Source organism: Mustela nigripes, chromosome 5, assembly GCF_022355385.1.
Source record: "Mustela nigripes isolate SB6536 chromosome 5, MUSNIG.SB6536, whole genome shotgun sequence".
NCBI classification, from domain to species: Eukaryota; Metazoa; Chordata; class Mammalia; order Carnivora; family Mustelidae; genus Mustela; species Mustela nigripes.
Genome location: NC_081561.1, coordinates 72,327,046 through 72,339,808, shown reverse-complemented (window position 1 = coordinate 72,339,808; position 12,763 = coordinate 72,327,046). Strand labels below are relative to the sequence as shown.

General features: G+C 38.7%; 1 protein-coding gene across 1 annotated transcript in view; it reads left to right on the top strand.

Moving 5' to 3' along the window:
* Positions 1–750: 750 nt before the first annotated feature.
* Positions 751–12,763, top strand: part of SERINC1 (serine incorporator 1) — a 35,134-nt gene continuing 23,121 nt past the window's right edge. The window contains exon 1 of the mRNA XM_059400638.1: positions 751–898. Within this exon, the coding sequence (XP_059256621.1) occupies positions 860–898 (39 nt within the window). The 5' untranslated portion in view covers positions 751–859. The remainder of the gene's footprint in view (positions 899–12,763) is intronic.

Genomic DNA, 12,763 nt, shown 5'->3' with positions numbered 1-12,763 from the left:
ATGACAAAGACTATTTCTATTTTATTTCTGTGCACCAAACTGTTCTCCCAGATTATCTTTTTATATCACTATAAAAAGAATTAGAACTTTGTGTACTCACTAGAGATGATCACTACCACTTAATTTGCAAGGATTCCAAATGTCCCCTGAACAGCTCATGACGTTCAATAAAATCAATGCCATATTTAAGTCTTTATAATCAGTATGTCTTTTCACTTAATTAAAATTTTTGAACGGGCAAACTTCCTGTAACACCTTAATTGGACGAGAAATTAAAATGCGTGTCAACAACAAAAAGTGATACAAAGAACTGTTAGTACCCAAACGAATGGAAATACCCCAGTAGAACTTGTCCTAGGCAGTGGCCTGCAGGAATATCTGAGAATGTAAGTGGGGCAAAAAGACGCTAAAGTGTAAAAACGAGAAATAAGTGGACGAACGTATGAGCACCGAGAAGGCAATCCTTCAAAAGCGGTTAGAGGACAAAATCATCAAGCACCACCTCAGCCTCTACTGAACCCAAACTCAAATAAACATTACGCAAAGGCGAGTTTTTCTCACACCGTTTCCTTAATGTAGCAAACTACGACCACTGCATTAGCCAAAAACTTCCGCCAGCGGTGTTAAAAGAACCCTGCTCCGAAAGCAGCCCCAAATTCCAAGAATGCGCACGCGCAATCTGATCACGACGCCCTCCTCCACCCCACCCAACTCAGGCCTGAAAGGAAGTGACGCAAAGCTGAGGGGCGGGGTGAGCTATGCGCCGGAAGTGGCTCGCAAATAGTAAATAAGGCCCGAAAGGGTGGAGAAGTACTGTCTCCATCTTGTTGCCTGTGGGTGCTCCTGCGACGTTGCGGAGATGGGGAACGTCTTGGGACTGTGCTCCATGGCGAGCTGGGTAAGGAGGTTTTTTGTGACATTCATGGTGCTAAGCGTAAGAGGCGAAGGCGACAGGAACCCGAGCCGGGCTGGATGGGTTGCAGAGGTAACGTGGTACCCCACCCAACAGGGAGTGCCTTCCGTCCCCATTTTCTCCCTGTATCCCGTGGTCACGCCGATTCAGCTTTAGGGCCCCGAGTCTTGGGTAGAGCTGTCAGCAGTGGCCGTGAGGAGCAGTGAGATGGAAAGTTAAACCCCGATGGGAGAAGCAAAGACGAGACAGCTGTAGTTTCCCACCCCTAACTGTCTTTCGTGAGTAGCTTTCATGAAAGCTACTCCCCATTCTTCTAGGTGCCTTTTTGTTGCTCTTTTTCCTGTGGCTGCGTAGGCCGTCTGTACGTAGGTTTTAGGCCCATTCCGTGGAGTACCCTGTCTTTTCTCGTCCTGTTCCCAGCGACCTCAGACTGCAGCACTGTCATCCCTGGAGGCATGTTGGCCTCTTTGTTCTGTCGGGCGGACTCTGCAGTTAAACGCCCGCTATTTGGGACAGCTTGGTGGTAATATTTACTAGTACTGTTTAGTCTTAGCTCTGTGGCTGGGTCCTCGACCTTCATGCTAGGAAGAAATTACTGTATTTCTCAAGTAATAAATGTATGTATCTGTAAAAGCTGGTCAGTTCAGTGGTGTTACAAATCTTGTATCTTGACGTAAAGCATACTTCTGTAATCTGAAATTTCATGTTTAATTCGGTGTAGGTTGCATTTTAATTAGATAGCATCGTTAGAGTGATACTATTTTTCATTATAGTGGTACAGTTTCTTTATTCAGGTGGTGCAAATAAACTTCAGTTTAAGATAATCATTCCATCCCCCCCCCCCCCACAGACTGCATATTAACATTAGAGTTACTAAAGTTATTTTTAATTTTGGGCGAGGTATTTGCGTTAAAATCATATTTCATTAATCCATGATTTCTAAATTCCACTTCTAACGCTTGTCGGATTTCCCAAATGATTCCCATTATATACACGAGTCCGAATTTTACATAAATTTTACATAAATCACTATTTTTTCATAAAGTTTTGATATTGCTTGAACTGTAAGTGTTACATTTTAATAAAATAATACCTGGAGGTTGTTAATTCAACTGAGATCATTCTCTTGATTATATTTCTTGTAGTTGGGCATGGAAAACAGGTATTTTTAATCTCAGTAATAAACTGGAATATCTACTTGAGTCTGTTTAATACAAAAGAGGCATAGGGTAATAAATATATTACAGAATAATAAATTTTAAAACACTACTTTTATTTTTTGGGGGTAGGAAGAATGTGTGATTTGTAAAGTCAGATTTTGGCCATTTATCAAGTAGGCATGTTCTTTGTGTATAGTAAAGACTTAAAAGGAGGGATTCATGTTTCCAGTTTTGTTCTCCTCTCCAGAACCATGATGAACACCTTTTTTTCCCCTTAAAAAACAATTATGGTTGGGGGAGGGGTGTGAAGGATTTTTTTTTTAATATATATTTTTTATGTTTATGTGTTTTAAATCAGAAAATCACTTTAGTGAACAATATGGAAAATTATATTCCTATTAAAATTTCTACAACTATTTCTTCACCTTTATTGACTAGGAAACTGATAAAATTGACACTGCATTTTAGTCACTGTTAATAAGTCACTATCTCTGGCAGGTAGGCTGGGTGGCCAAGGTTGATCTTAAGTATGCTAGATTATGGTGGCCAGCCTAGGAATTGACTCTGTAGTATGTAATTCTATGTAGTATATGATACTACCTCCTTTCATTCTTGGTGCTTTTGTCTCTATTCATGAACTGTTCAGTTTTAGTGTAGTTTGTTAGCAACTGGAGGGGATTTTGTCTTGCATTAAGTCCGATTTTTCAACAGTCTTAATAGTCAATATGCTTATTTACTTAAAGGTTTTGACAAATTCAAAACTTAATCAAATGTTCAAAAGTACTCAAGTCATTAAATTAGAACAGTTAAACTGTATCTAAACAAGGCTTACTTTTTACTCAGATTTTTTGAGGCTTAATCTATTTTTTGTATGTTTTTTTTTCTGATTTATTTATAAAACAGCTGTAGAAAATTTCTGAGCTATAAAAAAAGCACATAAAAGAAAAAATACATGTTCTACTATTGTGTATTGATTGGAGCTTTAATTTTTATTTTGAGCTTCTTTGGTAAGTGTCCTAGAATTAGATTGATCATAAATCTTGGTTCATGTGGCTGTCTTTTGGATCGGTGATTACATTAACCACTTAAATATCTGGATCTTTCACCTAATCCTGGAACTACATTACCAGCAATTTATGCCTACTTCAGTGCCTTTCTCCACCCCAATATCAACAATGATACTAAGGACTAGAATTGATTTTTTGAATGATTGGACTTCATTTTTTTTGTCCAAGTTACTTAGTATACTTAAGAAGAAAGAGCTAGTGATTACTGCCTACATATTTTGTGTCAGCTTTTGCTAGATTTTTATTTTTTAGTACGATGACTTGTTTTTGCAGAAATGATTCATAGTCACTGAATAGTCAAGCAAAGCAGAGTACACAAAGTTAAAGTGTCACCAAAAAAAAAATGCCACTACCAATAATATTCCTTCTCTCTGTGTATATGTACATAGATGGGTCATGGCATGCTAAACATGTATTTTTAAACAAAGCATTAAATCTAATTCTTCTGGAATTGAATTTGGGCTGTGTGGTTCCCTTAACTTTCCACATAAATTTTTAAAGCAACTGATTTATTTCTACCAGCCTCCTGCTGGGATTGTGATTGGAATTTGGTTGTCTATAGGCAAGTTTGGAAAGAATTGACATCTTAAAATACTGAGTTTTCAATTCATGAGCCCAGAGTATCTTGCCGTTTATTTAAGTCTTTGTTTCATCATTGTTTTCTAATATTCATCATTTGGGATCTAGTATATATTTCATTAGATTTATACTTTAGTATTTCTTTTTGTTTAATTTCAGTTTTCAGTTGGTATGTTGGATTATAATTCATGTGTGTATAATGACCTTGTATCCTGGGACCTTGTTAAACTTCCTTGTACTTCTAGTAGCATTTTTAAGTTTTTTTGGATTTCCATGTAAACAGTTATTTGTGAATGGAAGAGTTTTAGTTTTCCCTTTCCTGTGTATATTCCTTTTTTTTTTTTAAAGCTTTTTTTTTTTTTTAAAGCTTTTTACTTATTTATCAGAGAGAGAGATGGGGAGAGAGCGAGCACAGGCAGACAGAATGGCAGGCAGAGGCAGAGGGAGAAGCAGGCTCCCTGTCGAGCAAGGAGCCCGATGTGGGACTCGATCCCAGGACGCTGGGATCATGACCTGAGCCGAAGGCAGCTGCTTAACCAACTGAGCCACCCAGGCGTCCCTGTATATTCCTTTTTTTTTTTTTTTTAAATTGTCTTCTTTTATGGACTTGACCCTCTAGTGTGAAGTTAAATATCTGTCATGAGAGCAGATACCCTTGCCTCGTTTTGACTCTTAGGGGAAATAGACTTTCACCATGATGGCAGCTATAGATTTCTTGTAAATACACTTTATCAAGTTGAGGATATGGTGTTTTCTTTGCAGAAAGTTTTGTTCGATCTGTCATGTGTGGCTATTGAATTTTGTCAAGTGATTTTCCTCCATCAGTTGAGATGACCATAAATGGTTTTTCCTTATTATGTGAATATGATGAATTGCATTGGTTGATTTTCAGAAATTCAGTCAGCCTTAATTTTTCTCACTAAACCCTACCTGGTTACAATGTATTATCCTTTCTTTATTTTATTTATTTATTTATTTATTTATTTATTGAATTTTATTTAGCAGGGAGAGAGAGAGTGAGAGAGCAAGCATACAGGCAGGGGGAGCTGCAGGCAGAGGGAGAAGCAGGCTCCCTGCTGAGCAAGGACACCCCACCCCCCGCCTGCCTTGGGGGGGCTCCATCCCCAGGACCCTAGAACAATGATCTGAGCCAGAAGCAGATGCTTAACCAACTGAGTCACCCAGGCATCCCATATAGCCTTTATTTTTAAAGGTTTCTCTAGAGGCACCTGGGTGGCTCAGTTTTGTGTCTGACTCTTAATTCCTGTTCAGGTCATGATCTCAGTGTCGTAAGATTGAACCCTGTGTTGGTCTCTGCAGTGAGCATGGAGTCTGCTTAAGATTCTCTCTCGCCCTTTCCCCCGTCCCTCCCCCCACCCACTTTTACACTCATGCTGTCCTTCTCACTTTAAAAAAAGGGGGGGTTCTTTAGAGCAGTCTTAGGTTCATAGAATAATTGAGAGAAAGATAACAAAGATTTCCCATATATCCCCTGAACTTACTAAATCCCCCATCAGAGTGATACATTTATTAAAATTAATGAACCTATGAACCTACAGTGACACATAATCACCCAAAGTCTGTAGTTACAGTATGGTTCCCTCTTGGTGTTGGACACTCTGGGAGTTTGGGCAAATGTATAATGACATGTAGCCACCATTATAATAGTATACAGAATATTTTTACTACCCTTAAAATCCTCTATGCCTTGCCTATTCATTCCTGTACCTACTCCAGTCACTGATCTTACTGTCTCCACAGTTTTGCCTTTTCCAGAATTTCATACAGTCGAAGTCATACAAGTTGTAGTCTTTTCATATTGCCTTCTTTTAGTTAGTAATACCCATCTAAGGTTTCTTCATGTCTTTTTATGGCTTGAGAGCTCCTTTGTTTTCAGCACTGCATAATGTACAATTTTTTAGAGATACCATAGTTTATTAGTTCATTCACCTACGAAAGGACATTTTGATTGCTTCCAAGTTTGGGCATTTAGGAATAAAGCTACTATAAATATCCATTTATAGGCTTTTGTATGTACATGAGTTTTAATATGCACTTCCCATATGCATATGAAATATGTAGAAGTCCTTTTATATGCTTATTAGCCATCTATAATTTGGTGAGGTGTCCAGTGACCCTTTTTCTTTTTTTTTATTAACCTGTAATAATGTATTATTTGTTTCAGGGGTACAGGTCTGTGAATCATACGTCTTACACCATTCATAGCACTCACCATAGCGCATATCCTCTCCAATGTCCATAACCCAGCCAACCTATCTGCCCGCCCCCACGCCCACCAACCCCAGCAGCCCTCAGTTTGTTTCCTGAGATTAAGAGTCTTTTATGGTTTAGCTCCCTTCCCAGTTCCATCTTGTTTCATTTTTCCCTCCTTTCCCCCACAACCCCTGCCCTGCCTCTAAAATTCCTCATCAGAGAGATCATATGATCTCTTCTTTTTGATCATATGATCAATTCTTTTTCTCTGATTGACTTATTTCGCTTAGCCTAATATCCTCTAGTTCCATCCACATCATTGCAAATGGCAAGATTTTGTGTTTTTTTGATGAGCTGCGTAATATTCCATTGTATACCACACACACACACACAAACACCACTTTTTCGTCATCCATTCATCTGTTGATGGACATCTAGGTTCTTTTCATAGTTTGGCTATTGTGGACATTGCTGCTATAAATATTCAGGTGCACATACTCCTTGTTTGTATCTTTAGGATAAATACTCCGTAGTGTGATTGCTAGGTCATAGGGTACTTCTGTTTTCAACTTTCTGAGGAAGCTCCATACTGTTTTCCAGAGTGGCTGAACCAGCTTGCATTCCCATCAACAGTGTAGGAGGGTTCCCCTTTCTCTGCATCCTTTCCAACATCTGTTGTTTCCTGACTGGTTAATTTTAGCCATTCTGACTGGTGTGAGGTGGTATCGATTTGTATTTCCCTGGTGCCAAGTGATGTTGAGCAGTTTTTCCTGTGTCTGATGGCCATTTGGATGTCTTTGCAGAAATGTCTATTCATGTCTCTTGCCCATTTCTTAATTGGATTATTTGTTCTTTGGGTATTGAGTTTGATTAGTTCTTTATAGGGGGTATCCAAAACCAGCCCTTTATTTGATAACTCATTTGCAAATATCTGTGGAAAAGCTTTTGATCTTGATGAAGTCCCAGTAGTTCATTTTTGCCCTTGCTTCCCTTGCCTTTAGCGATGTTTCTAGGAAGAAGTTGGTTGGTGTGGCTGAGATTGAAGGGGTAGCTGCCTGTGTTCTCCTCAAGGAGTTTTGATGGATTCTTGTCTCACATTGAGGTCTTTCATCTATTTTGAATCTATTTTTGTGTGTGGTGTAAGGAAATGGTTTCAATCCTCTGCATGTAGCTGTCCAATTTTCCCAACACCATTTGTTGAAGAGACTGTCTTTTTTCCATTGGACATTCTTTCTTGCTTTGTTGAAGATTAGTTGAACATTGAGTTGAGGGTCTATTTCTGGGCTCTCTATTCTGTTCCGTTGGTCTATGTGTCTGTTTTTGTGCACTACTATACTGTCTTGATGATTACAACTTTGTAAAAGAGCTTGAAGTTTGGACTTGTGATGCCACCAACTTTGACTTTCCTTTTAAACATTCCTCTGGCTATTTAGGGTCCATATATATTTTAGGATTATTTGATTTGTTCCATGTCTTTTAAAAAAGTTGCTGGTGTTTTGATAGGGATTGCATTAAATGTGTAGATTGCTTTAGGTAGCATAGACATTTTCACAATATTTGTTCGTCTAATCCATGAGCATGGAACATTTTTCCGTTCTTTGTGTCTTGCTCAGTTTATTTCACGAGTACTTCTTAGTTTTCTGAGTACAGATTCTTTGCCTCTTTGGTAAGTTTATTCCTAGATACCTTAAGGTTTTGGGTACAGTTGTAAATGGGAGTGACTCCTTAATTTCTCTTTTTTCTGTTCTTGCTGTTGGGGTATAGAAATAAAACTGATTTCTGTGAATTGATTTTATATCTTGACACATTACTGAATTCTTGGATGAATTCTAGCAGTTTTGGAGTGGATTCTTTTGGGTTTTCCACATAAAGTATATCATTTGCAAAGAGTGAGCGTTTGACTCCTTTTTTGCCGATTTGGATGCCTTTAATTTCTTTCTGTTGTCTGATTGCTGAGGCTAGGACTTCTAGTACTGTGTTGAATAGCAGTGGTGATCGTGGACATCCCTGATGTGTTCCTGACCTTAGGGGAAGAGCTGTTTTTCCCCATAGTGAATGATAATTTGCTGCGGGTTTTTCAGAGATGGCTTTGATAATATTGAGGTATGTACCGTCTATGCTTACATTGTGAAGTTTTGATCAAGAAAGGATGCTATATATTGTCACATGCTTTCTCAGCATCTATTGAGAGTATCATATGGTTCTTGTTCTTTATTAATATATTGTATCACATTGATTGATTTATGGATGTTGAACCAAACTTGCAGCCCAGGAATAAAGCCCACTTGGTTGTGGTGAATAATCCTTTTAATGTACTGTTGGAGCCTGTTGGCTAGTATTTTGGTGAGAATTTTCACATCCGTGTTATTCAAGGATATTGGTCTGTAATTCTCCCTTTTGATTGGGTCTTTGGTTTTGGGACCAAGATAATGCTGGCCTCAAAATGAGTTTGGAAGTTTCCTTCCTTTTCTGTTTTTTGGAACAGTTTCAAGAGAATACATGTTAATTCTTTAAATGTTTGGTAGAATTCCCCTGGCAAGCCGTCTGGCTCTGGGCTCTTGTTGGGAGATTTTTTATGGCACCTTCAGTCTCCTCACTGGTTATGGGTCTGTTCAGGTTTTCTGTTTCTTCCTGGTTCAGTTTTAGTAGTTTTTATGTCTCTAGGAATGGAACCATTTCTTCCAGATTGTCAAATTTGCTGGCGTATAGTTGCTCATAATATGTTCTTATAATTGTATTTTTTTTTGGTGTTGGTTGTGATCTTTTCTCTCTCATTCATGATTTTATTAATTTGGATACTTTCTCTATTTTTTTTTTTTTTTTTTTTATAAATCTGGCAAAGAGTTTATCAGTCTTACTAATTCTTCAAGGAGCCAGTTTTGTTCTACTGCTCTACTGTTCTTTTGGTTTCTGGTTCATTGATTTTTGCTCTTAATATTTCTCTTCTGCTGGGTTCTTTTCAGCTCCTTTAGGTATAGGGTTAGATAGTGTACTTGATACTGTTCTTGTTTCTTGAGAAAGGCTTGTATTGCTATATACTTTCCTCTTTTTTTTTTTTTTTAAGATTTTATTTATTTGACAGAGATCACAAGTAGGCAGAGATGCAGGTAGAGAGAGAGGATGAAGCAGGCTCCCCGCTGAGCAGAGAGCCTGATACGGGGCTCCATCCCAAGACCCTGGAATCATGACCTGAGCCGAAGGCAGAGGCTTAACCCACTGAGCCACCCAGGCTCCCCTATATACTTTCCTCTTAAGACCACCTTTGCTATTTCCCAAAGATTCTAAACTGTTATGTTTTCATTTTCATTTGTTTCTCAGAAGTTTTTTAAATTTTCTTTAATTTCCTGGTTAACCCATTCATTCTTTAGTAGGATGCTCTTTAGCCTCCATGTATTTGAGTTCTTTCCAACTTTTCTCTTTTGATTGAGTTCTAGCTTCAGAGCATTGTGGTCTGAAAATATGCAGGGATGATCCCAATCTTTTGGTACCGGTTGAGACCTGATTTGTGACCCAGGGTGTGATTTGTTCTGGAGAATGTTCCATGTGCACTAGAGAAGAATGCATATTCTGTTGCTTTGGGATAAAAGGTTCTAAATATATCTGTGAGGTCCATCTGCTCCAGTGTGTCATTTAAAACCTTTATTTCTTTGTTGATCTTTTGCTTTAGATGCTCTGTCCATTTTAGTAAGGGGGGTGTTAAAGTCCCATACTATTACAGTATTATTGTCAATGTGTTTCTTTGATTTTGTTATTAATTGGCTTATGTAGTTGCCTGCTCCCATGTTAGGGGCATAGATATTTAAAATTGTTATTTCTTCTTGTTGGATAGACCCTTTAAGTATGATAAAGTGTCCTTCTTCATCCCTTATTAATAGCCTTTGGCTTAAAATCTAATTATATGTTATAAGGATTGTCGCCCCAGCTTTCTTTTGATGTCCATTAGCATGGTAAATTGTTTTCCACCTCCTCACTTTAAATCTGGAGCTGTCTTTGGGTCTAAAATGAGTTTCTTATACACAGCGTAGTGATGGGTCTTGTTTTTTTATCCATTCTTATAACTTGTGTCTTTTGATTGGGGGCATTTATTCTATTCACATTTAGGGTAACTATTGAGTGCTCGCTTCGGCAGCACATATACTAAAATAGGGTAACACTTTGAGATGAATGAAAAATGAAAGAATGAAGATCTGAATCGAGTGCCATTCTTTTGCTTGTAAGGTGACTATTACTGTATATTGTGTCTGTTCCTTTCTCATCTCTTTAAGGTCCTCTCTTAGAAGACTCCTTTCAGTATTTCCTGTAGGGCTGGTTTGGTATTTGCAAATTCTCTTAATTTTTGTTTGCCCTGGAAGCGTTTTATCTCCTTCTATTTTCAATGAGAGCCTGACTATATACAGTATTTGTGGCTTGCATTTTCAGGCTCAGCTGGCTCCTTAATAATTGTCATTCTGAACTCTAGTTCTGACATATTACAAATGTTTGTATTGATTAGGTCCCTAGCCATTGGTACTGCCTTTTGTTCTTTTCTTTTTGGTGAGTTTTTCTACCTTGTCATTTTATCAGATAAGAATAGATGAATAGGAACAAAATACCAAAAGAGTAGCAACAACCTCAGAAAAATATACATTAACGAATCAGAAGAGACCTGAAACCAGGGGGAGAAGATGGGGAAAAAAAAGGAGGGGGATATACATACACATACACACACATATATATACACATATACAAATACATGTACATATACATATACATACACTAATTAGACTGGTGAAGAGAACAGAGCCACACGCTTGATTTTGGGTGTATTTTGGTCTGTTAGAAGAGACTACCTCCCAAAATTTTAAAGAAAGAAAACATCTATATACAAAAATAAGGGTAAACAATGTGGAGGGATAAAAATGACTGTAAAGATGAAATTTTTAAAGATTTTATTTATTTATTTGTCAGAGAGAGAGGGAGAGAGAGCGAGTACAGGTGGACAGAATGGCAGGCAGAGGCAGAGGGAGAAGCAGGCTCCCTGCCGAGCAAGGAGCCCGATGCGGGACTTGATCCCAGGATGCTGGGATCATGACCTGAGCCGAAGGCAGCTGCTTAACCAACTGAGCCACCCAGGCGTCCCTAAAGATGAAATTTTTAAAAGATTCTAAACAAGGAATTGATAAGTTGGTTGGGGGAAATAAAAAAGGGAAAAAATGTGATCAGGCTGGAGATTAGAACATAGCCATGTACCAGATTTAGGGTATATTTTGATTAGAAGAAATTGTATCCCAAAATTTTAAAGAAAAATCTATATGTAAACAAAAAATAAGGTTAAATACAGTGAAGGGGTAAAATATGATTATAACAAAGAAAAGTAAAAAAAGATTTTAAAAAAGATATTGGTAAGATAAAATAGTTAAAAAGCCTTAAAAAAGTAAAGAGGAAAATTTTGAAAAATAGAATATGAAAAAGAATTTTAAAAATTTAACTTTGAAAGACTAAAGAAAGGATCATGGGAGAGAAGCTGTGAACTCTTATTTGTTGCTTTTCCTAGCTCTGGAGTTCTGCAGTTCTCCTAGATCAGTGAACTTGGTTTTGGCTGGATGTTTTGGGGGATCTTCTGGGGGATGGGTCTGTTGCAGGGATTCTCAAATATCTTTGCCTGAGGCAAAATTGCACCGCCCTTGTCAGGGACCAGCTAAGTAATGTGCTTAGGCGAGCTTTTGATAGCTTTTGTTCCCTGAACACTTTCTGTACAGCTTTGGAGGAGGAGAATGAAAATGGCAACCTCCAATCTGTGGCCCTGGAGGAGGCAAGAGCTCGTGGCCCCACTCCTCAGTGCACTTCCAGTGAAAAACAATCACTCCCATCTCCCTGGTCTCCGGCTGTGCTCTGTGCACTCCTGGCCTGTGACCGAGCATTTTTATCTCTGGTGCACAGCACCATTTAGAGTCTCCAAACCCAGCAGATTCCTGCAGCGCTGCTGCACTGCCTCTCCCGGAGGAAGAAGGAGAGAGTCTCCCCAGATCCGCCTCTTGTGTGGTCTCTGCTCAAAGAGTAGTGGTCCGACTGTGCCTCAGATCACAGTTTAAAATAACCCTGAGTTGAGAACCCCCTTCTTAGCTCCATCTCTGCAGCCAGCTTCCCTGCTTCAATACCTGGGAGCTCTGCCACACTCAGGCATCCCTGGTCTGTGACCCCATGGTTCCTGAGACCACACTGTCCCCATGAGGGTTCCACCCACCCCACCCCCCAGGTAGCCTGTGGAGCAACATCACTCAGTGGAGCAGTCCTCTAAAAGTTCTGATTTTGTGCTCCCGTGCTTCACTGCTTGCAGGGAGCTGGCCCTTCCTGCTGTGTTATATCTTTGTGTGGCTTCAGATTCACTTCTCCCCAAGTCCTACCTTCCAGAAAGTGGTTGATTTTCTGTTCCTAGAATTGCTGTTCTCGTCTAGCTCTAGCTGTTGGGCTGGTAGGTGTTCAGAATGGTTTGATAACTATCTAGCTGAACTCCTTGGACCTGATGATATTTCTGTCTCTTACTTCTCCTCCATCTTGCTCCCTCCTCTGTTTGATTTTTTTTTTTTTTTAAGGTAGAAGCGCAGATTGTTCCATTGAAATCTTCATTTTGTCTAATGTAGTTATTTGTTTAGTACTGTAAGTTTCACAAATGTAATGTGTTATTTTCATTTGTTGTAACTTCTTTTAGGTATTTTTTTTTTCCCCTGTGGGTTAAATAGAAGTGTGTTACTTAGTTTCCATATATTTTTTCTGTTACTGATTTCTAACTTAATTCCATTGTTGGTCAAGAATACATGGTGGTGGTTTGATTTGAGACATTTTGCATCTTT